The sequence below is a fragment of the Elephantulus edwardii genome, unplaced genomic scaffold, assembly GCF_000299155.1.
Source record: "Elephantulus edwardii isolate Elephantulus edwardi_28Jun2011 unplaced genomic scaffold, EleEdw1.0 scaffold00015, whole genome shotgun sequence".
Taxonomy (NCBI): domain Eukaryota; kingdom Metazoa; phylum Chordata; class Mammalia; order Macroscelidea; family Macroscelididae; genus Elephantulus; species Elephantulus edwardii.
This window is the reverse complement of record NW_006399765.1, coordinates 16,987,435-17,012,515: the sequence shown is the minus strand read 5'-3', so window position 1 is coordinate 17,012,515 and position 25,081 is coordinate 16,987,435. Positions and strand designations below refer to the sequence as shown.

At 45.4% G+C, this 25,081-nt stretch overlaps 2 protein-coding genes across 2 annotated transcripts in view; both read right to left on the bottom strand.

Annotated features, from left to right (window-relative positions):
• Positions 1-2,767, bottom strand: part of IFT52 (intraflagellar transport 52 homolog (Chlamydomonas)) — a 36,082-nt gene extending 33,315 nt beyond the window's left edge. The window contains exons 1-2 of the mRNA XM_006881537.1: positions 2,687-2,767; positions 363-487 (exon numbers count right to left, since the gene is read on the bottom strand). Coding sequence (XP_006881599.1) covers positions 363-487; positions 2,687-2,707 — 146 coding nt within the window. The 5' untranslated portion in view covers positions 2,708-2,767. The remainder of the gene's footprint in view (positions 1-362; positions 488-2,686) is intronic.
• A 5,624-nt stretch (positions 2,768-8,391) lies between these two features.
• SGK2 (serum/glucocorticoid regulated kinase 2) overlaps positions 8,392-25,081 on the bottom strand; it is an 18,181-nt gene continuing 1,491 nt past the window's right edge. Inside the window, exons 3-12 of the mRNA XM_006881536.1 lie at positions 24,147-24,204; positions 23,855-23,938; positions 21,815-21,946; positions 19,591-19,703; positions 19,292-19,328; positions 18,187-18,273; positions 16,079-16,174; positions 13,773-13,928; positions 10,674-10,763; positions 8,392-8,668 (exon numbers count right to left, since the gene is read on the bottom strand). Coding sequence (XP_006881598.1) covers positions 8,504-8,668; positions 10,674-10,763; positions 13,773-13,928; positions 16,079-16,174; positions 18,187-18,273; positions 19,292-19,328; positions 19,591-19,703; positions 21,815-21,946; positions 23,855-23,938; positions 24,147-24,204 — 1,018 coding nt within the window. The 3' untranslated portion in view covers positions 8,392-8,503. The remainder of the gene's footprint in view (positions 8,669-10,673; positions 10,764-13,772; positions 13,929-16,078; positions 16,175-18,186; positions 18,274-19,291; positions 19,329-19,590; positions 19,704-21,814; positions 21,947-23,854; positions 23,939-24,146; positions 24,205-25,081) is intronic.

Sequence of the window (25,081 nt, the reverse complement as noted above, 5' to 3'; positions counted from 1 at the left end):
CTTGTAGAGTGACATCATGTTTGGGAGAGTGGAGGGACAGCGCAGGAGATGAAGACCTTTGATGAGATGGATCGATTCTGTGAGTGGAGTGGTGGTAATGAGTGTGTTTGAGATAGTGAGGTTGGCACAGGATAGAACAGCATTTAAGGCTCTTGTACACAGGATGGCTATGAGCCACAAGCAACTCGATGGCACACAACAACAACATAGAATTAAAGTAATTTTGGGGAGGCACCATAATAGTACGTTTACTGCCAATTTACAAAGGCTCCTTCATAATAATTTATTTACTCCTGCTCAACCTTTGCTGAGTTGAAAGGAGTTTCCAATTGTACCAACAGAAAGGAAAACATCATCATCACCTCTGAATCTTCCAATTACTCCGGAGTCTTTTCTGCATGGATTTATACCCACTAGTGGTGGTAAAGATCTCCTTTTTGGATGCATTGAAAAGAATGGTGCTCCGAAGCTCTTTCTCCATGGTGTCCTTAAGGAAGAAAGGAGAGATGAGAAAACGAGAATAAGTAATACCTCAAAAGAAAGAAACAGGTGCCTTCAGCTGCAGTCGTTACGTGCCACTGAGTCAGCTCCACCCCTAACAACTCAATGTACAACCGCGGGAAACACTGCCCACTCCTGCACCATCACACATTCTCTGCTACATTTACGTCCTTTGTTGCAGTCACTGGCTCAATCCGTCTCATCGAGGGTCTCTTTTTCACCGACTCCCGATCTATGTTGTTGTCATGTGCCATCAAGTCGCTTGTGACTCATAGCGACCCTATGTACAACAGCCCTACACTCTGCTCTGTCTTGTGCCAATCGCACTGTCTCTGACACTCCCATGCCGATTACCCCAGTCACTGAATCAATCCACCTCATAGAGGGTCTTCCCCTCCTGCTCTGTCCCTCAACCCTCCCAAGCATGATATCCCTCTCCTAGGACCTGTCCCTCCTTACAACATGTCCAAAGTATGTTAGACGAAGCCCCAGAATCCTTGCCTCCAAGGAGCAGCCTGGTTTAACCCTCTCCAGGATGAATCTGTTTATTTTCTTGTCAGTCCAGGGTACATTCAATACTCTTCTCTAGCACCACAGCTCAAAGGCATCAATAGCTTTATAATATACTATCTAGTGGTGCTGGAGAGCTGATCTCTTATTCGTTTTAATTTTCAGAATTTTCTTGGCTAGTCTCACCTATTTATTCTTTGAGTTGAACTTTAACTTTGTCATGTTGGGGGTAAAAACCTCAAACCCTGTGGAAACCTTACCACTGTAATACAGCTCTCTTCTTTTTGCTCTATTCCACCGCATACATATTTGGTTTTATGTCAACATATAACACTGTATTTTGCTTTTTTCCTGTTTCCTGAAAGTTAGTTTCCAAAATAAGATTAGTGGTTGCATGATCTATGGTATGGCTGTGTTATGATAATGAAATAATGCCTTCACTGAGCATCTTTACAACTTTCAGCCATGAAAGACACTGCTCTTGTTAAACAAAACAGAACCGACTCGTAACTGACCCTCCAGATACAAGCAGAATTTATATATTTCTGGTATTGTTTCTGACATAGTCCTGGAGGGCAGATTCCTAGGGAAGAGGGATGGATGAACTGCTTTTGCCATTAGTTGGCTTTTAAAAGGAGAAATGAAAGCCACACTTCAAATCAGCAGCTTATCCGCCTGAGAACAGCAAAGAGAACTGCTAGTCTGTCTGAATGACCCAGAACTTGGTTTCGCTGGGCTCTCTTGTTGTTCTATGTCTCATCGAGTCAGAACCGACCCACAGCGACTTTCCAGCAGGTTTTCAGAGGCTGTAAACTACACAGGAGAAGACTGCCAATTTTTCTCCCACGGGGCAGCTGGTGGATTCGAATCAAGTGCCTTAAAGTTGGCGGCACAACTATCTGAGAACTACTAATACCACGAAGCTATCAGCAGAGCGCCTTCGTTAGGGCTAGAAGAGTCTTAAAAATGAAATCATCAGTATTTGCGTAGTGTTGTGCTTTCATTTTTCCCCCTTCAATAACACAGAATCAAAAGTACTGTCTAGTTACTGCGGAGCACTGGTGGCCTAGTGGCAAGAAGCTGCGCTGCAAGACCAAAGGCACACAGTTCAAATATACCAGCCGCTCTGCGGTGGAAGGATGGGCAATCTCCTCCCATACGATTGTAGCTGACTGCCGTCAAGTGGAGCACGACTCATAGCGACCTTATGAACAAAAGGCCTGAAGACTTTCTATAACTACTGACACTTATCAAAGTTCATAGAGTTTACAGATGCATGTAGATTAGGAAGTGGAGGCCACTCCTGCTTCCAACCCGTATGCAGGATTGTTGCTGATTGTCGCGCACGACTCACAGTGACCCTATGAACAAAAGGCCTGAAGCCCCTCTACAAACTATCGATGTTTATCAAAGTTCATAGACTCTGAAAGCCCACAGGAGGGTTGGTTCCAACTCGGTGGTGCACACAAGTACAGCCCGAGGGATGGACATTCCAGTCCCGTCTGCTAACAGGGATACGGATCGACCCCGGCGCCCCAGCTTACTTTACCCCGGGGGACATTGCATTTTCCTTAACTTTGGCCCCGAGGCCTCGAGCGCACTTGGACGAGACGTTCGCCAGCGCCCATGCCGCCCAATGCCCCGGCCGGCCCTCCGCAGCAGGACCCCTTCTCACCTGAGACCCGGCGATGACCATCTTTACCTGACGCCGTCCAGCATCCTGCAGCCAGGTAGCCAAGGGTCACTTAGCAACCGGGCGAGCGCCCAGACACGCTGGGGAAGGCGTGGACCGGGACACCGACTCCGGAGCGACGTGATGACGTCAAAACGAAAGGCGCCGACTCGCTCGGGCTCGGGCGCTCCGGAAATGCGTCACGGGGTGGGTGGGCGTGCACGCAGGGGCGGGGCTAGTGTGACCTAGCTAATCCTCCTGGATGACAATAATGACAATACCACCGCCAGGAGATGGCTTATGTTTTTTTTGGCACGTATAAATGAATTGAGACTAAGGTGATACAGGCCATGGTCTTTGCAATCACTTGTTGTGCATCAGAGAGTTGGACAATGACCAGGGAGGATAGAAGGAGAATTGACGCCTTCGAACTGTGGTGCTGGAGAAGAGTATTAAATGTACCATGGACTGCCAAGAAAACAAACAGATTCATCCTAGAGAGGGTTAAACCAGGTTGTTCCTTGGAGGCAAGGATTCTGGGGCTTCGTCTGACATACTTTGGACATGTTGTAAGGAGAGACAGGTCTTTAGAGAGGGACATCATGCTTGGGAGGGTGGAGGGACAGCGTAGGAGGGGAAGACCCTCTATGAGGTGGATTGATTCAGTGACTGGGGTAATCGGGATGGGTGTGTCAGAGGCAATGAGATTGGCATGGGACAGAGCAGAGTTTAGGGCTGTTGTACATAGGGTCGCTATGAGTCGCAAGCAATTCGACGGCACATAACAACAACAAACAACAACTTTATTATTTATTACTAAATCTCTGTAAGAACTTTTGAAGATAGGGCTCGGGGTGAAAAGTTTGGGAGAATGTACAGCCTCAGTCCTAGGAGCGCAGGCACAAGAGCGCCCCGGGTCCCATTTGGTAGGTGGTTGGTACCCAGGGAAGAGTTCGCCGCATTAGGGGCTCGGTCTTCCCGCAGGATGCGGACAAGGAAGAAGGTGGGCGGGTTTAGTGGTGAAAATGATGACAGGGCTAGTTCTACCCCTTCTTTAGCTGCACATCACTGAGCACCCAGATGCCACGTCCCAGTCTGAGAGCCTGGAAGGTGGTGAAATGAGCCTGCCGTCTAGGCGTCCACGGACAGGGAGTCAGATCCTGTTGTTGTGGTTGTTGTCGAGGATGACTTACGACTTATGACCTTATGTACAAGAAATAAAGATGACTGAAGAATAGATGCTTTGGAGATGTGATACTCGAAAAGAGTACCCAATATCCCATGGACTGCTAAAAGAACAAACAGATATGTCTTGGAGAAAGTGCAGCTACAGTGCTCCTTGGAGACAAGGATGGTGAAGGGTAGGACAGGGTATCAGATCTGTTGTTGGTTCTGTTGTTGGTTCTGTTATTGGTCGCTGTGAGTCTACTAGAAGGCACACAACAGTGTGCAGCCGAAGAAAACAATAGGTGGTCTTGCTGGTCCCAATCATTGCTCCGTTTGAACCTCTAAGTCCATCTAAAAACAAACTGGATTCAAGGAGCTGGAGAAGTAGGGGAAGGGGCATGCTGACCAGGAGAGGTGCACTTCTTCAGTATATAGGATGAATGGTACCAGTCAGGTAGGAACTAAGGAAGGACATGCCAGAAGGAAGAGACCCCTTCTGATGGTTACAAAAGAACCATCACCACATCCAGGCTGTCAGGTCAAAACTGTCAGCAGTAAAAGCCAGTAACCACAAAGACCATTGATCTTTCTGGGGGAGTGCTCCACGCCTGCCCTCTTAGAGTGGATTTTTGTGCGGTGCCTCTGCAGCCTCTGAAAGTAGGGGTGATTGACAGTTTTGATTTGTAAAACTCTCCCATGTCCAGAGGTGTAGGAGTTTGTGGAAATAAAAAACACACCTCTTTTTACCTTTTCACAGCGTTGTTAAAAAGAGAACAGGGTGATTGAGAAATCTTTCTGGGTAAGTATTTTGGGTGCTTATTCTTGGACTTAAGGATAAATATGAAAGGTCAAGAGTTGGGGCTGCTCTTAGGACCTTTGCTGGAAGATCAAAGGAGTACCTACCCAGAGTTCTTCTCTCACTGTTGGAGGTAGAAGAAAAAGCACGAACTTTAAAATTAGCTGCCGCTAAGTTCAGTTCCTCTCTGTATTTTGTACTACCTTAACCTTTTGGGTTCAGATTCTTGTTTCTGATTTATAAAGTTAGGTTAGTAATTTTTAAATGTTGAGCTAGTATGAAGATTGCACATATGTATATAAAACTCAGAATTAAAGGTGTGTTCAATAGCCATAGGCATGGCCTGATCAATAGCAAAGGTTTTTTCATCTTTATTTTCTATTGTGGTGGAAAAGTTCATGATTTTACAGTCTTAGAACAGAGAGAACTATTATTTGTTTCACAACCATACCTGATCTTACATTTTTTACATTATTTCTCACACATATTTTTAACAAAAGCCTCTTTTGTAAAATGTTTTTGCTTCCTTCTGGTCAGATTCCACATTTATCAAATAGCAGGTGGTATGAAAATGAGGCTCTGGTGTGTAGACCATGGTAAGTTGCACAGCTAACCCCACAGCCATGCATCTCTTGTGGTTCAAATCCTTTAGCTCTGAGAGAGAAAGAGGAGGTAGTCTCCTTATTCTACATTTACAGCCTCAGGAATCCAGGGGAATGTCAATATAAGTCAGAACCAGCAGTGAGTAATTAAAGTGGAAATCAGGCTGTTTCTTTCAGACTTCTCAGGCAGGTCAAAGGTTAACAATAGTTCTTATACACCCAACTTTGATCTCTGATAGGTCACTGCCTTTGGAGTCTTCTTCCATAGCTTCCTAATCTCATCCTTAACAATGTCTGGGGTGGAGGGGGCCAGAGTAGACCAGGATGAGTGAAGAGGAAAGACAGTAAAAATCACCAGCACACATTGATTCTCTCTCTTTTTTTTTTACATTTTTTTAATATTAAATTTTATTAGTTTTAATGAACATTTACAGAGATTTTGGGTTTTCATTCATTCATTGTTGCACTGCACATTGATTCTCTTAAGAAAATTGCCAGACTTAAATGTTTGGGAATAAGTTAACAAGGCCACCTTGTGAGAAAAAAACAAACAACTTTGTGAAAAAGAAACTGCTTTTCCACCCAAATAAGGCAGGGTGATCTGTCCCACAAACTTAGGATACCCTGGATTCACAAGGTCTTACTGTGCTCGTGTTCTGTCCAGTCAGAATGACCTACAGAAACAACTTATTTTGAAGCATGGAGCTCCAACAGTGGCCAGAAAGTGCTGGTGATCAAACCTGTACCTGCCTCTGGCGCTGTCCATGGTCCATGCTCCCCTGGCCTTGAACCAGCCAGGCGTAAAAAGGCATGTGAAGTGAAGCACAGCATGAATTTAGTAGCCTGGAGCAGACCAGGAGCAGCAGCTGAATGTCTTCCAGACCTCATTTCCCACTACTTCGTTTGCTGTGGCCGTATGAATGACAGATATGAGCCCTGTCCTATGCTGTACCATCCTCATTGTGTCTGTTCATGGGTCACGACGAGTTGTATTCAATTCGAGGACACCTAACATTCGCTGCAGCCAGTTCTTGATTTGACCCTCATTAACGACATTGACAGTGAATTGGCATTATTCTGAATGACAAGTAAAGTTGACCTTGGCCAATTAGAAAGAAAAGGAGTGTGTTAAAAGGTCAAAAGTTCTCTGCATCTTTGGGAGAGCTGAAGGCACAGGTTCAAGACTAGACATGCCAGGATCAGGAAACTGCTACTTATTGCTGCCACTGAATATAGATTGCTACAGTTTGCACTGGTGGCCTAGTGGTAAGGAGCTGTGCTGACAGCCCAAAGGCACACAGTTCGAATCCACCAATTGCTCCATGAGAGAAAGATGGGCAGTCAACTCCCATGCAATTTTCTGTCTCTGAAAACTCACTGGAGGGTCAGCTATGAGTCGGTTTTGACTTGATGGCACATAACACCAACAGCAGCAGTTTGTACTGTTACCACTTCTCCCAGGAACTCAGTTTTGCAGGTGCTTTATCACTGCTTTGATGTAAAAGAGACCCCCTTAGTCTCTTCTTTCTTATGTCACGCATTCTTCAGTCAAATTCTGGCACAAGTACTTCCCTGGACCACACGCTTGTCCCTAGCTGCAAGGGAGGCTAGGAAAATGGGTACCTAACATTTTCAAACTGGCCTATGCCAATCCACCTCAGCTCATCACTGCTTAGTATGTCAACATTTATGCGTTTGACTTATTCTTTAACAATGTCCAAGTTTCCTACATTCAGACTGCTCACATTCCACGTTCCAATCGCTAGTTCTTTTTACACCTGTTCCTCCTCTTTTGTGTTTCTCAGCCTCCGGTGCCGTAGTCTAGTCTAAATGTGCTTTAATGTTCATAGACAAACATTTTCAGCTGTGTAAGTGGAGGTAGAGGTAGTTCTTGCCCTTTCCCAAGGCTCATAAAGTAGAAAATTCCCTGAATATAAGAAGAGGTTCAGATGCTGGACAATCAAACTAGATAACAGATGTCCAGCACTATTCATGTGAAAGACATCATAACATAGACGGATATGGCAATACCGTACAGGCACATTATGTCCTTCTTATTTTGCACATAGACATCAAAATGCACATGCCAAGACGCCCACTGGTAAAGAGCATTGATTGCCTAACCAGCATCCTTCCTGTCTCTCTAGTGTAAGGACCCTTGTGTTATTATGCTTAGGTGCCCAGCTAGTAAACCACATAGCATCGCCTCAGTTACAGGCAGCACTGGATGGCCAATGAGATGGAAGTAGAAGTCACTGTCCAACCTTCTAGGGAAGCCCTTGAATGAGGCCCTTTTCCTTTCCTGCCTTTTCTCCTTCCCCCGCTGCCTGGAACACAGACGTGATGGCTAGAGCTCCAACAACCATTTTCTGATAATAAAGCGATTCTAATACTGGGAGGCATCTGCCCAGGGTGGGAGAACAGAAAAGTTTCAACACATGATGATCATAGAGCTGTCATCATCATTGCCCTGGACCATTCTTCTTATGTTAGGTGCCATCAAGTCAATACGACTCATAGCAGCCAACCTGAACCCTGCCCTATCCTCACTCAAGCTCATTGCTGAAGTCATTGTGTCAGTTCATCTCATTAGAGATTCCATCTCTCCTTCAATAACCTCCCATCTTTCCAAGCATGATATCCCTCCCCAAAGAACAACCTCACCTAGCTACATGTCTAAAGTATGAAAGATGCAGCTTAGCCATCTTTGCCTCCAAGAAGCACTCTGGCTGCACTTTCTCCAAGATGTATCTATTTATTCTTTTGGCAGTCCAGTGGATATTCAGTACTCTTCTCCAGCATTACAACTCAAAGGCATCAATTCTCCTTCTGCCATCCTTATTCACTGTCCACCTCTCTGATGCATATCAGGTGACTATGAAGACTATGACCTGAATTAAGCACACCTTAGTCTTCAAACTGACATCTTTGCCCTTGCAATATGTTTCCTGATGTCCTGACTGCTGGTACCAAGGATGCTGATTGGTGATTCAGGGAAGATGAAATCATTGATAGCTTCAATCCTTTCTCTATCTAGCATACTGTTGGTTGTTGGTCCTGTGGTGAGGACGTTTGTTTTCTTGACGTTGAGATATAATCCATACCGAAGGCTGTAGACCTTGATCTTCTGCAGTAGTTGGGGGAATATACCTGTTTTTTTGTTTAAGCCATTGTTACTGTGTCTGTTACAAGCAGCAGAATGTAACTCCTTACTGATACCAGCTGTCTTTGGTGGTGTCACAGGGGCATTCTCTTCTAGCTATCCAAGATGGCATCCTCCTCTGGGGCATAGGAAAACCCCAGGAATGCACTTGACGCCCCGGAGCTGCTAGCCAGAGTGTCTGGAGTGCAGCCAATAGATTTTGACACGGCTTCTTGGGTGAACTCTGGGTCAAAGTGTTTCAAGTCAGCAGGTCCTGCCTGTGAATATAAACCAATGAAAAAAAGGGGACACGGGGTGAGTATTGCCAAAGAATCCCACATGCCTTGAAGGGGGATGGTAGGCCTCCCCCCTAAGTACCTCCTGGACACTCTGATTTAAGTGTCTCTCAGGGACTTGCATTTGCCATCTTATTCCACAGGTCCTCTAACCAATATCTGCTCCTCTCACTCTCTGCCACTCTGCCTGAACCACACCAGCCCTTGAGCAAGCCCATTAGTCAACAAACACCCAGTGAATGCTTGCCAGGCACTGGGAAGACAAAATACAGTATGTCCCGGGTGTTACCAAGCTTGTGCGATGCTGAGACTCTGGCTCATTGACTTTGGACACATTATCAGGAAAGATCAGTTGCTTGGAAAGGACATGATGTTTGGTAAAGGAAGAGAGGGAAATACTCCATGAGACAGTGACAGGACAGCTGCAATGACAAGCCCAAGCAAACATCAGGACAATGTTTCAGGACTGGGTAACGTTTCATTCTGTCTTCATAAGGTGGCCATCAGTCCGAGCTGACGCCATGCCAACAGACAACAAAACAACAGGGAGATTGCTGATAAGCCTGGGAGCAAACAGGTGATGGGTCCTGTGAAGAAGAGAAATCCTGGTGATGCAGGAGAGGGAGAGTAAGGACGCTGTCGCTATGAGACTCGCTGAGGCCAGTGGACATCAGTAAACGAAACAAAAACACAGGCTTCAAAAAAGGCTTGCACATTGGTGCTGGTCCTCTTGTGCTGCAGGTGTTAGGAAGCAGACAAGCATGAGGACGGCGCTGTGGACCTGTTTTAGAACGGCACTCTTTCCAGAACGAAAGCTGCATAATGGAGTGGACTTGGGGGGGATTGTAAAACAACGAAAGAATTTTTTTTTTTTTTTACTTTTCAAAGAGAAAATCGAACTGCGGGAAGGAGTGGGCAGGCAGGAAAGTTTGCAACAATAAATGAATGGAAATCCAAAGTCTCTGTAAACTTACATTAAAATAAAAAGAAAAGAAAGAAAAAAGAGTGGCATTCTTGAGCTTTAGAACTAAGCAGACAAGTTTTCCAGCTTTTTAAAAAAAAAACAAAAACGTGAGTCACAGTAGTCCCAATTCACAGCTCAGAATTCCAAACCCAAATTCTGATTCTTGGCCCTGAACTCTTCCAAGCCTTGTGGCCCTGGGCAAGGGAAGTGCTTTCTGTGGTTTACAGATGAAGAAAAAGCTGATGTTCAACTTAAATAAAAGTTACTCAAAGGGGAGGTGGAAGAACCAGGACTTTACCCCTGTATCTTACTCTAAACTGCAGACATTGCATTAAACTGGTTCCCTATCTGGTATTCTGTATGACATCATCCCTCTAGGGCATATATTCAATATTATCTTTACTTTAAACAAATTCTAACATAAAGAGATGTTTCAGATACCTGGACTGTATCTATCTGACATGTTCAGGAACAGGCAATTTATCAAAGAACAAATACAAACAACTAATGAACCCTGGCAAGTGTTTACTATGCAGCCTACGCTTTGAAAGAGCTTGGCACTGCTCTGCACTGCCCTCTACAGGTGGTTGAGAGAACCTCCAATGTCCAGCTCAGTGTACCTTTTCAAATATTATCACTGCTAAAGGCAAGTGATTCGAATATACCAGCCTTTCAGCAAAAGAAAGACAGTCAATCCCCACTTATGCAATTGATAGTCTCTGAAAACCCGCTTGAGGGTCAACTATGAATCAGTTTCGACTCTACTGTACATAATAAAAACAGCAGCATCAGCAAGAGGAGAGAGGTGTTATCTGTGGAAATGGTATTATGGCTCCTGCCACAGAGCTGAACAGGCAGCCACACCTTCTGATTTCTAGATCTAGCTCTGCCTCTAGCTTGCTGCGTGGCCTTCGACGGTCACCAAACCTCTAGAACCCTGTCTACATAAGAGGACCATCCCAGACAGCCTCCAAACACCCATCCGCCCCAGGAATCCAGAACCTAGATGTCATAACCTCTTACCACATTTGGGTTGAAGGGTGGAGTCAGTCTCTTGTGATACAAGTCGTCCCAGTTGATGGGGCTGAAGAATACATGGTTCTTTATCTCAAGCTGCAGGGAGAAAGTGCAGGGCAGAAGTAATCCTCCCTGTAAATGCCCCTATCCCACCCTCAAAACCCACAAGGCCCCCAAAGCCCTAAAACATTTACTGGGAGAAAAAAGAACGTGCAATTCTGGCCAGTTTCTTAGGATAAGAAGACATCCTGAAGATTGGCTGTAGCCATGTGTCATCATTTACCTTCCTTCTGCAGTTGCTTATGGAAGCTTCCTTTTGCCAAGGATCCATGGCGGCAAAGTGGTTAAAACACTCTTTTACTAGCCAAAAGGTTGGTGGATCAAACCTACCGGCTCCTCCGTGGAAGAAAGATAAGGCCAGAAAGAGTACAGCCTTGGAAACCCTACCAAACATTTCTACTTACTCTATCTCAGAGGGTTGCTACAAGTTGGAATTGCCTCAAAGGCAACAGGTGCTGTGCCAGCACCATCCAAAGCCTTAGAGGTGTGCCCAGGACCCAGATAGGAGAATCTACCCTCGGATGGGGTCATCCCCAAGGGAGCTTAGGACCTCCCCTCCTCCCACATTGCTTCAGTGCACCTTAAATATTCCAGAAAGCAAACATGGGAAACGAGTGGAATCCACTCCCTAAGGGAGGCTTGGAAAATGAAAGCTCAAGCCAAGCTCCAGATACTGGGAAATGAGGACTCACCATTGGCATGTTTCACCGTTCTCCCTAATCAAAACCAACAGTGGCACCGATTTCCTCCCTTCGCAGGAGGACTCTTTTATCCATGCTTCTCAGAGAATGTTTCTCTGAACCCTCTATCAGTGGACTTGTTAAAAAAAAACTAAAATATCTTTTAAAAGGATGACCCAGAAATGAGCAACACTGGATGTCTCTAAATTGAAGAAATGGGTAGCCAGGGGGACTTCTTCTGGAGACTTTTAAAACTCTTTGAATTTTGATCTATAGGAACCTAACTTATTTCCAAGGTTATATGTTGCTTTAAGATGCAAATTTCAGCTTAGGAGGAGTTAGTTATCTTTATAAAAGGCTCTTTTGAAAATCCATTGAGGGTTAAGTAGAAAAATGTCTTAAATGTTATTAAATGTCACAATATCTAGCATGTAGGGCTGCTGGTACAAACATTTAAAATTCACTTTCTATCTGCCAGGCACTGGTCTAAGTATTTGGCATATATAATTCACTTGCTCTTCAAAAGAGCTATATGACATTGGTGCTATTATTATAGGTAGGTGGCTGAGGGTCACAGAGAAACTAAATCATGTTTCATGGTTCTACCTATAGTAAGTGGTGGAGCAGGGATTTGAACCACAGGAGTTTGGCCTGTCTAGGCATCCTAGTAATATGGTTTTTAGTAATGAAATGAAACCTGGGAGGTGAAAAGCATTGTGATCTTTTTTCTAAATCCAAGTGTTCATGGTTTGAGGGTAAAGAAAGTTAGATTATTTCTTAAAGAATTACTTTAAAATAATACAATTTGTTGTCTTGGATAAAATATGTGTCAATTTGGCCAGGCCATGATTCTCAGCCTTGTGTCATTATCCTATGTGTTGTAAATAAGGTTTCATTCTGTTAAATGTGAAGTTATGAGTGGGAGCCAATGCCAGGGCACCTGGCAATGATGCTACAGAAGCAGGATTAGAGGTAGTTACATAATGATGTCATCTGGCCCATGATGTGATCAATCAGTTGTAAGGTGACAAGGGATTGAGGAATACCTTTAATCAGGCCACAGCCCAGATCTGATATAAAGCGAGTTTCCTTGAGTATAGATGACACTACCTTTTGTTTTACAAGAGATGAAAGGAGAGATAAGTGAGCAAAGTAGGGATGGCCTCAGTGACACCAAGAAAGAAGAGCCAGGAGCATAGTATGTCTTTTCAATCCAGGGTCCCTGTGCTGAGAACCTCCTAGATCCAGGAGACGGCTGATGCCAAGACATGAAGATCTCCAAGCAAGGTCAGACCATCAGCTGATCAAAGGAGATGAAGCTCATCCTCTCAAACTGACAGAAGGAGAGAGCCTTCCTCTAGGCTCAACACCCTGAACTCAGACTTCTAGTCTCTTAAGCTGTAAGATAATTCACTTCTGTTTGTTAAAGTTATCCACTTGGGGTGTTTCTGTTATAGCAGCACTAGATAACAAAGACACTTGCTAAGGGAGCAGTCTATGAATTATTCATATCTATATTTTGGGTGCACAATACGAGATCTGAAAAGAAGTAAGAGCTCAGACGTCTTGGAAAAACCAGAACAAAACAAGTTAAGTCATTCTGCACAGGAGCCAGAGGAATTGTCTTAAAACATTAAGTTAGAGGGAGCTCTAGTGGCCTAGTGGCAAGAAGCTGCACTGCATTCCCAGAGGTACATGGTTTGAATCCACCACATGCTCTGCTGGAGAAGGAGGGACAATCTCCTCCTGTACCAGTCAGATCCCATTTGATAGTGTACACACACACACACACACATAAAATTTTTAAAAATAACAACAAAACCCCATTAAGTCAGACCATTCTACTGCCTTGCCCAAAATACCCTATAGCTTACCACTCTCCTCTTTGTTCCTACCACAGGACATTTGCACACCCCTGGTGTCTGAGATGCCTTCTCCCAGCTCTCCATATAATAGTCTCTTCTTCTCCTTCAATTCTCAGGTTAACTGTCAGCCCCTCAGAGAGGATCTTTCTGACCACGCCAGTGTGAACTGGTCCTTTCTCATTACTATCCGTTTCAGCTCATTGGCCCTCTCCTTCCTTTTATTTGGCACGTTTTCTAATAATTGTATGTATTGGCTGTTTGTTGCTCACTCAATCCCATAAAGAAATCCAATGTGTGGAATCTCCAGTACTTAGCTCAGGGGCAGGCACAGAGTAGGTGCTCAGTAAATGCTAGTTGGATTGATAGATAAAGTAGTCAACAAGTGACAACAGTAAGCAAGTTGGTAGGGCTTGCTTTTAAAGAACAGCTGGATGTATGCTAACATGCTTGAGGTTCAAGAGCCCCCTAGAGGGCCAGTCCTCCCCTGGCCAGATACTTACAAAGTCTGTTTTAGAGCCCAACCTCTGCCTCTGGTCCTTGTGGAGAAGGCTTTGCAGGAGGTCGCAGGCGGCCACTGTCTGGCCCCCAGGGATCTGCAGTGGCTTGTGCAGAATGTTGTCATACATCTGGGACACATCTGAGCTATAGAAGGGTGGCTGGGAAGGGAAAGAGAGGAAAGAGGGTCATCGATGCTAGCGTGGACACAGGTCTCAGGGAGTTTTGGAACAAAGCAGGTGGTCAAGGGTCTAATGCAGACCTGTGATTCAGACATGGGTGTACTGGAGAGAATCAAAGATCCCAGGCACTGCTGAGCTGAATGCTGGGAAGACCAAGCAGTCTCTCCACCAGGGTGGGTGTGCAGTGCCCAGGGGCACCTCCTGCTCCACCTCTCTTGATAACGCTAGCCAGCTCAGGCACGCACTTCACACTCTGCCAAGTTCACGCCATTGCCTCCATCATCTCAGTGCAGCCTCACAATCACTCTCTGGGACAGGCTGTGACTTTCAGATGAGAAGTCTGGCTCACAGAGGGTTAAGTCAGGCAGCTACACGACAGCTGGGCCCCAAACCTTGTTCAAGGCTCACTCCTCTCCCCTCATGTTTGTCCTCCCACCTCCTCAGCCAGATCCACCTCCTTACTCTGCAGAGCCTCCCATCAGAGCCACCAGGCTCACTGACTTATTGCCATCGAGTCAGACTCAACTCATATAGGTGACCCTCCATGTTTTCATAGGCTGTAAATCACAAGGAAGAGACCATCCATCTTTCTTTTAAGCAGTTGCTGGTGGATTCAAACCACCTACCTTTGGGTTGGTAGCGCAACGCCTAGCCAGTCACCAGGCCTGGTAGGTGAAACCAACTTAGAGTAAAGCACAGCCTATAGCAAGTCGACATGTCTTCTCCTAAGAGTCCCTCCCTCATGGACTCCTGGGCTCCCCAACCTACCAGTGCCGTGACCTTGCTAAACCTTGATTTCTCTCTCAGTAAAAACAATACCTGTATTTCCTGCAGTGCCAACCTCTTAAGGCTTTTTTAAAAAAAATGTGGTCGAAATAAATAGCAAAGCATAGGCTATTTCAACCACTTTTAAGTACACAACTCAGTGGCATTGCTACACAGTTACCATCACGATCCATTTCCAAATGTTTTTCATCCCCAAACAGAAACTCAGTCCTCCTTAAGGAAAAACTCCCCATTTCTCCCTTCTTCTTCTAGTTGCTGCTAACAACTAATCAATTTTTGTCTCTTTGCATTTGCCCAAAGGCTGTTTTGAGACACCAAAATAATAATATACTAGATGGTGTGTAGTGAGCTGTCAACATCACTGAAATAAAAATACAACCTTATATGCACTTTGGCAAGGCGCCCTGGTGGCATAGTGCCTAATGTATCAGGCTGTTAACCAAAATGTTGATGGTTCAAATGCACTGGCCACTCTGCAGGAGAAAAATGGGCAGTCTCCTCGTCTAAAGAAACTCAATATGGAAGGTCTCTATGAGGGAGATTTGGGTTGACGGCTGTGGGTTTGGGTTTTATAACATTGGGTCAGCGGTGAGTTCTGACTCAATGACATTGGGAGACAGAGAGGATTAATTCTGATTCACCAAAATAAAAAAAAAAGGGAAGGTTTACTTGAAAGTATTATTACTAAAGGAGAAAAAGTGAGTTTGCAAATTTACATTATGATAATGTAGATGTGTCATGTGCACCCAACAGCGATGCTTTCTTACCTCTGCTTCTCTAAATCAACAGTTGTGATCAATAAAAGATAATCAAGAATTGGTAAAATGCTACATGGCATACTGAAGCAGGAGTGGCATCCACTTCTTAAATGACATGCCTCTGGAAACTCTATAAACTTTGAGAGACAATGATCGTTATAGAAAGGTTTCAAGTCTTTTGTTTATAGAGTCATTATGAGTCGTGCTCCACTGGACGGTAATCAACAACAACAATATTTCAACACTGTCTTTTTCAGCCAAAAATAGCTCATTTCTTTTCTTTTGATCTGGGTTTGTTGGTTTGCATACAGTGATTTGTTTACATTGTGTTTCATTTGTGTATATTGCTTTTTATAAAATCTTTCATTTACTTTGTGTTTCATACAATCTTTCATATACATTATATTTTATATCATTAATTACTATTTATCTATGCTCATTAGTTTGGTGTGGGTTGTTTTTGTTGTTGTTGTTTCTTAATTTGGCTTTCTGATCACAGCTGGAGCAGGCCACATGCGGGAGACACTCACCCCAGGTCCCCAGAGCCAGCTGTCCCTTGCAGATGGCTACATACACCCCACTCACCAGGCCTTGCAGCATCTCATAGAGGACTGCCCCGAAGCACCACCAGTCCACTGCCCGATCGTAAGGTTCCTTCCGAAGCACCTCAGGGGCCAAGTACTGTTGGGAACAACCACATTTATTTGGAAGACCCCCTAATTTCAGTTTCCCTCTGTAAACAAGACACTTGAAAGAGAGGGTCCTGATGTGACATTGATTTGATTGTGCATGTGCTCTCCGAGCTTCCGATGACCAAAGGCCTGCTTCATGCAGGGCCCTTTGCCATGAACTGGTGATGTACAGAACACCAGGCAGGACTGCTCTGTACAGTTGCCCTTGTTGTGCACTGCACAAAGCACCAGCAGAAGGGGGCTGATATCCTGGATGTGACCCGTTCACCAAGCCATGACATGGTACAACCATTCTGGAAGGCAGTTTGGTGCTTCCTCAAAAATCTGGACATAAAGTACAACTAAGTGTTCTGGGATTATTGTTCTTCACAATGCTAGCTATAATTTGTAATTTGTTATGAACCACAGAGACAAAAATCTTTGCATAATTAATATAACATAGACATACCTCTGGTATTCTCTGTTTTCAGCCAAGATCCATGTGACATCATCAATGAAAGCCCTGATTCCATGCCCTTTATAAATTAATATCTCAAAAAAAAAGCTGGATGTAGAAATTCCATATGACCCACATATTTCACTACTTGGAAGAGAATATGAGAACTGAGGCACAAATGGAGATTTGTACACCAATGTTCATAACAGCAATATTCATCATCACAAGAACATGGAAACAGCCCAAATGTCCAACCATAAACGAATGGATTGAGGAATTACAGTACCTTCACATAGTGGAATACTATGCAGCACGCAGGAGCAATAACTTTGTAAATTATTATCTAACTTGGGAGGGACTGGAGAGTATTATGATCTAACTCAGAGTAGTATGATCTAACTCAGTCCCACAAGGATAAATATTGTTATTGTAGAAGGAGTATAAGGTTCCAGGAGAGGTGGGAGAGGCTGAAAGCAGAGGGATGTAGATGTGGATACACAGGGGGAAATGGGGATTAATCACTGGGTTGTACAATTTGATGGGTGGCTGGGGGTGAGGGAAATTGAAAGAATTTGTTCAAATTTGTATTATAATTTTGTAAATAAACTAGTGAGAAAAAAATAAAGACTAAGGTGCACATTAAAAAAAAAGAGAGTTTTTTTTTCTTTATTCTTTTTTTTTCCTTACAAGGGTATTTTTTCACCCTAATTGGTCTACCCAGAGAGGGTGAGTTTTTAATTTGTGCAAATGCATCTGATGAGCTATCCAAGCCCTGGGAATAGGACAGTCCTGGGAACGTTCACAATGCAGTGGGGAGATTAACTGGTAAACTGCAAGTTGCACTTAACTCATATGGGAGATCTTAGGGTTAGAGGGATGGAGAGAAATGAGGAGAGAAGAAGTGACACTGGAGTTCACGTGGAGAGATGAACAGTCACCACGCATATAGGTTTTAGAAGATGGGAGGGCCTGAGACAGAGCTGGTGATTTCTGCCAAATCCCAGGGTTTCATGATGTCTTAGCCTGGTGTCTGCATCACTGAGGAGAGGAGCCTCCTGAGAGACTGTATTATCTGGGAAGAGGCAGAAGATCCCTCAGACCTTGACCCTATCAGTTTCAGGCCCTTACAGGGCCTTGATTTCCTCATCTGTAAAGTAGGGATGCATAATCCCTCCATGGGGCCTATTTTAAGACTGTACCAGCCCTCAAACTATGAGAGCTACTGCATGACTTAGGAAAAACCCAAGGATTTGTTCTCTCTCCTGAAGCCTGACTCATGGAGCTCAGAAGTACTAGCCTCTACAAGCAGATGTGACATTTCCTTTAAATAAATCTCTACAAATAGACCAGATTCATTGGTTTTGCCCCAGACAGTAGCATTGCTGTATTCTCATCAGCTGGCCTGGTCCCAGCAGCCTGATAGCCAGTGACACACGCGTATGAGGAAACTGAGGCTCAGGGCAAGTACGTGGGAGAAAATGCAAGCCATTTCAGATACAATCTGTAGCTCTACAATGGAGCTATGGCCTCCACTACCTGAGCTCCCCTCAGAGGTGGCTACTTACCTCGGGGGTGCCACAGAAGGTGGACGTGGTCTCCTCAGGCTCAACGCCTTCCTTACAGAGGCCAAAGTCTGTCAGCACCACGTGTCCCTGAGGATGAGGAGGAACAGGAGCATGGCTTAACTCTAAAGCCAGACATCATGCCCTGCAACAGAGGCCATGGGGACTAGATACCCCAGACACAGAGAGCCAGGACTGGAAGCCAGGAGCAGGTTGGAGGCATCAGATGACATTCTGCTCATCACAGACCCATCCATCCATCCATCCATCCATCCATCCATCCATCCATCCATCCATCACAACATAGGGAGCTTTAGACTGCTTTTGCCAGAGGAGAGCCTGGTGGCAGCCACTCGCTCAGTGGTCGAGGGGTAGGGACTTAGCGACTTGTCAAAGAAGTGATTGATGGAGATAATGGAGTTGGTGCATACTGCAGACGTCTGCCCAGATGCCCTCCTTGGGCCTGGCATGCCCATCCTACCTACCTCTTCCCCTGCTGGGAAAGTTCAAATGCCCTCTGTGACATGAACTGCCTTATGCAGTGCTAAGCCCCTCCCTAGGGGCAATCACTACCCAATGACTGGTCAATGCACAGGCACAAAGGCCCAATCTCCTTGCCTCAGTCCAAGACAATTCTAAAGAGTCATTCCCGCTCCAGGCCCTCCCAGCCTCTGTGAGACCAGCTAAGGTCACACACAGGTGAGCCACTTTCTCTGTCCACTCTTGCTTTTCTCGCCCCCTGGAAAGGTGAACACCTCTTAAAAACATTCCCCAGATAAACCTTCTGCAGCCAACTCCACATATCAGCCTCTGTTTCCAAGGAAACCAATTTATGACATAGAAGGCCTGAGAAAAAATCTAACCTCCACCTGGCTTCTACCCCTGCCCGACACAGACTTCTTAACATGCATGTGCACATATTACATATATATCTATCTCCAGCCTCGTGTGCACTCAGGGCACAAGTTCACGCCCAGATATAATCATGGGCACACAAGCACACACATACTTGACCACACCTACTCATGCAGGCATGAACCATGTGCATATGTGTATACACCTCTTGATCACATATAGCACACACACACACACACACAGAGACACCAACCTGGCAGTCCAAGAGAATGTTCTCTGGTTTCAGATCCCTGCAGAAAAATAAAAAGAGCCCTGCTGAGTCTCAGTCATTTGGTGCAGACAGCTGGGGACCCAGAGCTTGGCCAGGAGGACCATTCATGGAGACTCAAAGGGGACAGGCTGGGGATAGGGGCTTCGGATCCAATCCCAGCTGGCAAGTCCTCCTCCTCCTAGAAGGAACCAAGTTCATCACCAGGGTTTCAGGATTCACACAACCCTTGCTTATTGGAGCAAAACAACCTGAGCTGGGCCCTGAGCCGCAAGCAGGCTCACCTGTAAATGATGTTGAGAGAATGTAGGTAGCCGATGGCGCTGGCCACCTCTGCAGCGTAGAACCGGGCCCGGGGCTCCAGAAAGCGTCGCTCTCGTTGTAAATGGAAGAAGAGCTGGAAGAGAGGACGGAAGGGTGGGAGGTTTTCCCCGCTCGTCGGTGCAGGGTGACAGGCTACATATGGAACGACCAAGTCCTCCATCCCTGAGGTCCAATGCACTCATGCAAAAGGAATGCATGCAGTCCCCACCCCACAGAGCACCTGCAGGTGTTCGAGTGTCAGGGGGAAGAGAGATCAGCTAGCATTTACTGAGCACCTACTAGATTCCAGGCTCCTAGCCAGGTTAGTTTGACTGTCAAGACAATACTCAAAGTGTCACATGTTATGTCGGTGTCTGGGAGAGTCAGAGCAGTTCAGTGAATTGCCCAAGCTCACACCGCTCATGATGTGCAGAGCTGGACTTGAAACTGCATGGACAGTTCAGAGATGTGCTTTTTCCTGCAACCGAGACACTGAGACGATTACAGCTGTCAAACTGAGCCCAACTTTCAACGGCACACAGACCAATCACCAACGTGGGTACAGACCAATCCCGATTTTTTTAGGCTATAAATCACAAGGGAGGAGACTGCTCATCTCTCTCCCTTGAAGCCCCTGGCGGGTTTCCACCCTTAGAAGAGGCGAGGGCTTTGGGTAAGCACTGCAACTCCCTATGGATTACACCCCCAAAGTTGTTTGGGAGTTGTGTGTGTGTTGTTTTTTTTTTAATTTACAGAAAAAGGCTATCAGCTTTAATGTTATTTCCTTTCAGCTTCAACTCTTGTAAGAACAAGTGAGACTTATTGGCAAAGACTCTAAAAATCTTCAAGATTCTTTTCGATTGCCATCTTTGAAGTGACTCACTCATTGGGGCAAGAGAAACATATTGTCCCCTGGATTATGTGAGTGCTAAAGCATCATCCTGAACCTCAAGATCAAGAGCAGAGGAAGGAAGAGGTTCCCCAGGAGAATCAGGAGCTGCTGGCTACAAGGAGAATACCGGTGGGGAGACTTTCAACAACTAGCCACCAACATCACCTGTGAGAGACAGGTGAGGCTGTTGGGCACTTTTGGCGTAGTCATGCTCTTAATGAGGTGGGATCTAATTAAAGCGCTTCCTTTATGAGATCTGCTCTGAGTGTTCTATCAACTGAAAGGGAGTTTTCTAGTGGGCATACCATGGATTGAATATATATGGGTATTATTGCAAATACCAAGCCAAAGTGGGGGTGACTCTTAATCTGTGGCCCTCGAGCCTGTCTTTCATTGTTTTTGTTCAGACATTCCTCTAGGTCGTATAGCCTTGGTGTACAAGTTGCCGTACAGCGGAAATTTGTGGTTGCTGTGAGGCTGAACACTGTGACAATGATGTGTCAAATGTGTTAATGGTTGGTTACCCAATGAGGACAGAGAGTGGGGTAGAGCTCCCCGATTAAAACAAGCTTGGAAGGAGGAGTGGTATCCACTTCCGTAATAGCTTGCCTCTGGAAACCCTAAGAACCTGGAGAGAGGATGAAAGGCACCCAAGCATTGAGGACTCTCCTTCATAGGGTCGCTATGAGTCGCCTGCTACTTGACGCCACCTAACAACATAACAACAACAACATTATTGCAAAACTTTCTTACCTTTTGTTTGATTGGCATCCAGCATCTGCCTGGTCTTGAGGGCACAAAAGGACAAAACCTCCCTCCCCTCTTGTCATTAGGCTGTCTGACACAAAGTGGCCCGGATTAAATCTGGAGTCACTACCCTTTGTCACTTTGTCCAGTGAGACAGTGGAGACCAGGAGGGAACCTGATTTGACCTAGCTCTTCCTCCCATGGTGACCTGTCCATCACCATCCCCTGGTACCTGTGGTGTAAATATGGAGGCCCTAGAAGTCTCCGCCACAGGGACCCTCTTAGCATTGACCTTCCTCAAGTTCAGCACAGTGAGTTCACGGACAGCCTCATGTGCAGAAGGCATGAAAACATTCTGGCTGAAAACCAGGCCAACTCACATTCAAATCCTGGCTCTGTCGAGTACCCCCACCCCCCACCCCAGGTAGGCTTGAGTAAGTGAGTCACCTCTCTGAGCCTCAGTTTCTTCATCTACAGAATGGGTCTGTTGTACAGAGGAGGTGAGCACATGGTGGGTATGTGGGGTGCGGGGCTCCCTGCGACAGCCTCCCCGTAGTCTCACGCACCTCTCCACCGTTAACGTAGTCCAGCACAAAGTAGAGCTTCTCAGGCGTCTGGAAGGAGTAGCGCAGGCCCACGAGGAAGGGGTGCCGCACGTTCTTGAGAAGCACGCTGCGCTCGGCCATGATGTGGTTCTGCTGTGGGTCACACGGACGGGGGCGCATGTCACAGCCACTCAGGTAGAGGTTGCCCTATGTCTCCTCTTGAACACCCTCTATGGCTCCCTATTGCCCTCAAAGCCACACTCAAGCTTCCTGCCTGGTCTACGGGACTCAGCGAGGTCAGCCTCATCCTCAACCAGTCTAGGGGGACACAGCTCCAGCCCCTAGATCAGAAACCTCTGCCTCTGGGGTGATAAGCAAAGCTCATATGACCACTAATGACATAAATGCGATCCAAGGAAACAAAGAAACAAGTAACCATGTCTTCCACGTGCATTACACACATTTATGCCTTTGCTCTTGTTATTTCTCCTGTCCACAGGATCCCACCTCTTTTCCAGACCGTTGGATGTCTCTGGAAGCTAGACATGCAGGACATATGGCGACTGCAAGGCTATTTCCTTTGGGAAGACCTCCCCGCCCCACTCCTGTGATATCCCTGTCAATATGAACCTCTCCCTTTCCTGGGTCAGCTGCCTTGATATTCAGTTCCCTTTCAGGACCTGCTCTGTTCTCTTGATGGGACTAGGATGTTACAGTGACTCAAACCAGCAGATGCAGCTAGAAATTTAAGGCTTGAAATGTCCTTTTAAAAAAAACCTCCATAGATAAATACTGTATACTGCATTGAAGCAGATGAGGAAGAGAATTGTTTAAAGGGAATATATAATTAGGTATTATTTTTCATGACAAGATTCCCGAAAAAGAAATGCATAGTAAAGTGGACTGTGGACTTGGAGGGGAGGGTTGTATAACAATGAAAGTATTTTTTCTTTTTCAAAGAGAAAAGCGAACTGGTGGGGAGGGGTAGGCAGGGAGGAAAGTGTGCAACAATGAATGAATGGAAAAAAATTAAATGGGAAGAATATGCTGTAAAAAAATATGTTGTATTATTAAAAAAACCCCACAAAACATAATCACCCCTATAACAATGAAAGAGTTTTTCTTTTTCTTTTCAAGGAGAAAAGTTAATTAGGGGGGAGGGGGTGGGCAGGGAGAAAAGTGCAACAATGAATGACTGGAAACCCTTAGTTTCTGTAAACTTTCATTAAAAGTAATGAAAAAATGTAAAAACAAAACCAAAATGCTACACCGTGTGACATAACACATTTTCTGATTTAAAACCACGTACTATCGCCTTGCTATTTTTTAACAACCTTTTCTCTTGGTCTACGTATGGATTCCCCAAGACCAAAAGTAAACATTCTGAAAATCTCATTCTTTTTCTTTGCTTAGTCACTCATTCTTTTTTTAATTTTTTTATTAAATTTTATTAGTTTTAATGAACATTTACAGAGATTTTGGGTTTTCATTCATTCATTGTTGCACTGAAAATCTCATTCTTAAAAAACCAACAACAAAAAACCAACCATAATCACCCCCGAAACACCTTGAACTCACCGCATGGAGTTGAAACTGACTCCTAGCCGGTGAGGGTCATTGGGTTTCTGACTCTGTGGTCATATGGGAGCAGACAGCCCATCTGTCTCTCAAGGAGCCCCTGGTGGATTTAAACTGCCAGCGAGGCGTGGCCTTTGGGCTAACAGTGCAGTTCTCTTCAGATGATGCCACCAGAACTCAGAGAACATAAACTACTACCCCAGAGTCACCCAGACAGGAAGCCTCGTACCAGTGAGGGGAGGCTGGCCCATCCTGGAGCCCTCCACTTCTCAGCGAAGGGCAGAGGAACAAGACTATGTCCTAAAGACCACTTACTTAGCATGCCTTCCCTGAAAAAGGGCAGACCCTGGGCTCCACCTGGGCCCTGACTGTGACCACCTCTGTACCCTTCGCACCCAATCCCTTGGACTCCTCAGAGCTGGAGTCCGTCTTTGGAGACCACTCTACGCTGAGGGCTGAGGACCAGCAGAAGAGCTCTGGTACCTCCTTCTTCTTTAAGATGGACTTTTTTTGTAGCACCTTCACCGCATAGAATATGCCGTCGGACTTGCGCTTGGCCAGTAGGACCTGCACAGAAGCACAATTGAGAGACCAGTGAGCACTGGGCTAATCACTCGCCTCTCCAGACTTCCAAAGCCCCAGTGGCCACACAGACCCCAGCCCTGGTTCCAGGGTCCTGCAAAAATCATCCTCTTGGCTGATGCCAGTGACCGCCCAGCATAGAGATGCTGGGAAGAGAAGACCCAGATTTCCAATCCTAACCCTCATCACTCACCTTCCCATAGTTCCCTTTGCCAATGACCTTGAGGAAGTCGAAGTCAGTGGGCCGGGCACTGGCAGAAGAGGGAAAATCAGGGGTTAGAATTTGTGAATGCAAGAACCTGATGTCTGAGGCCAGGGTTTGGTTTCTCTGTAATTTTGAAGCTAGAAAATACAGGGAGTTTTCTAGGAACCAAAGCCTTGCTGCTGTTAAGAAAGCTCTATTCTTACCCCTAAGAGAGAGAATCTAAAATGCATCCTGTCCCCTAGAGATTCCCACATTTAGTTAAGAATAAAATTCAACTCTCTAGAGAGAAAGAAGCTGCACTGCATCGCTAAAGGCACACAGAGTTGGAAACAGAAATACTATTTGACCCAGCAATTCCTCTACTTGGAATATACTCCAAAGAAACCATAACCGTCACCCAAGCAGATATATGCACACCTATGTTTATTGCGGCTTTGTTCACAATAGCAAAGTGTTGGAAACAACCCAAGTGCCCATCAACAAACGAATGGATAGAGAAGCTGTGGTATATTCACACAATGGAATACTATGCTGCATTGAAAAATAAGGAACTCATGAAATGTTATGCAAAATGGGTGACTCTGGAGGACATTATGCTGAGTGAACTATCTTAGTCACAAAAGGACAAATACTGCATAGTGCCACTATTGTAAAGTGGGACTGACATCAGAGTTGGGGGTAAGAAAGAGGGGATAAATAATATATACTGCATTGAAACAGATGAGGGAGAGAACTGTTTAGGAGGAATATATGATTAGGTGTTATTGTCATGACAAGAGTCCAGAATGAAACCTGCATAGTGGAGTGGACTGGGGAGGGGGAGGGGGTTGTATAACAATGAAAGAATTTTTCTTTTACTTTTCAAAGAGAATAGCGAGTTGGGGGGGGGGGGTGGGCAGGGAGAAAAGTGCAACAATGAATGA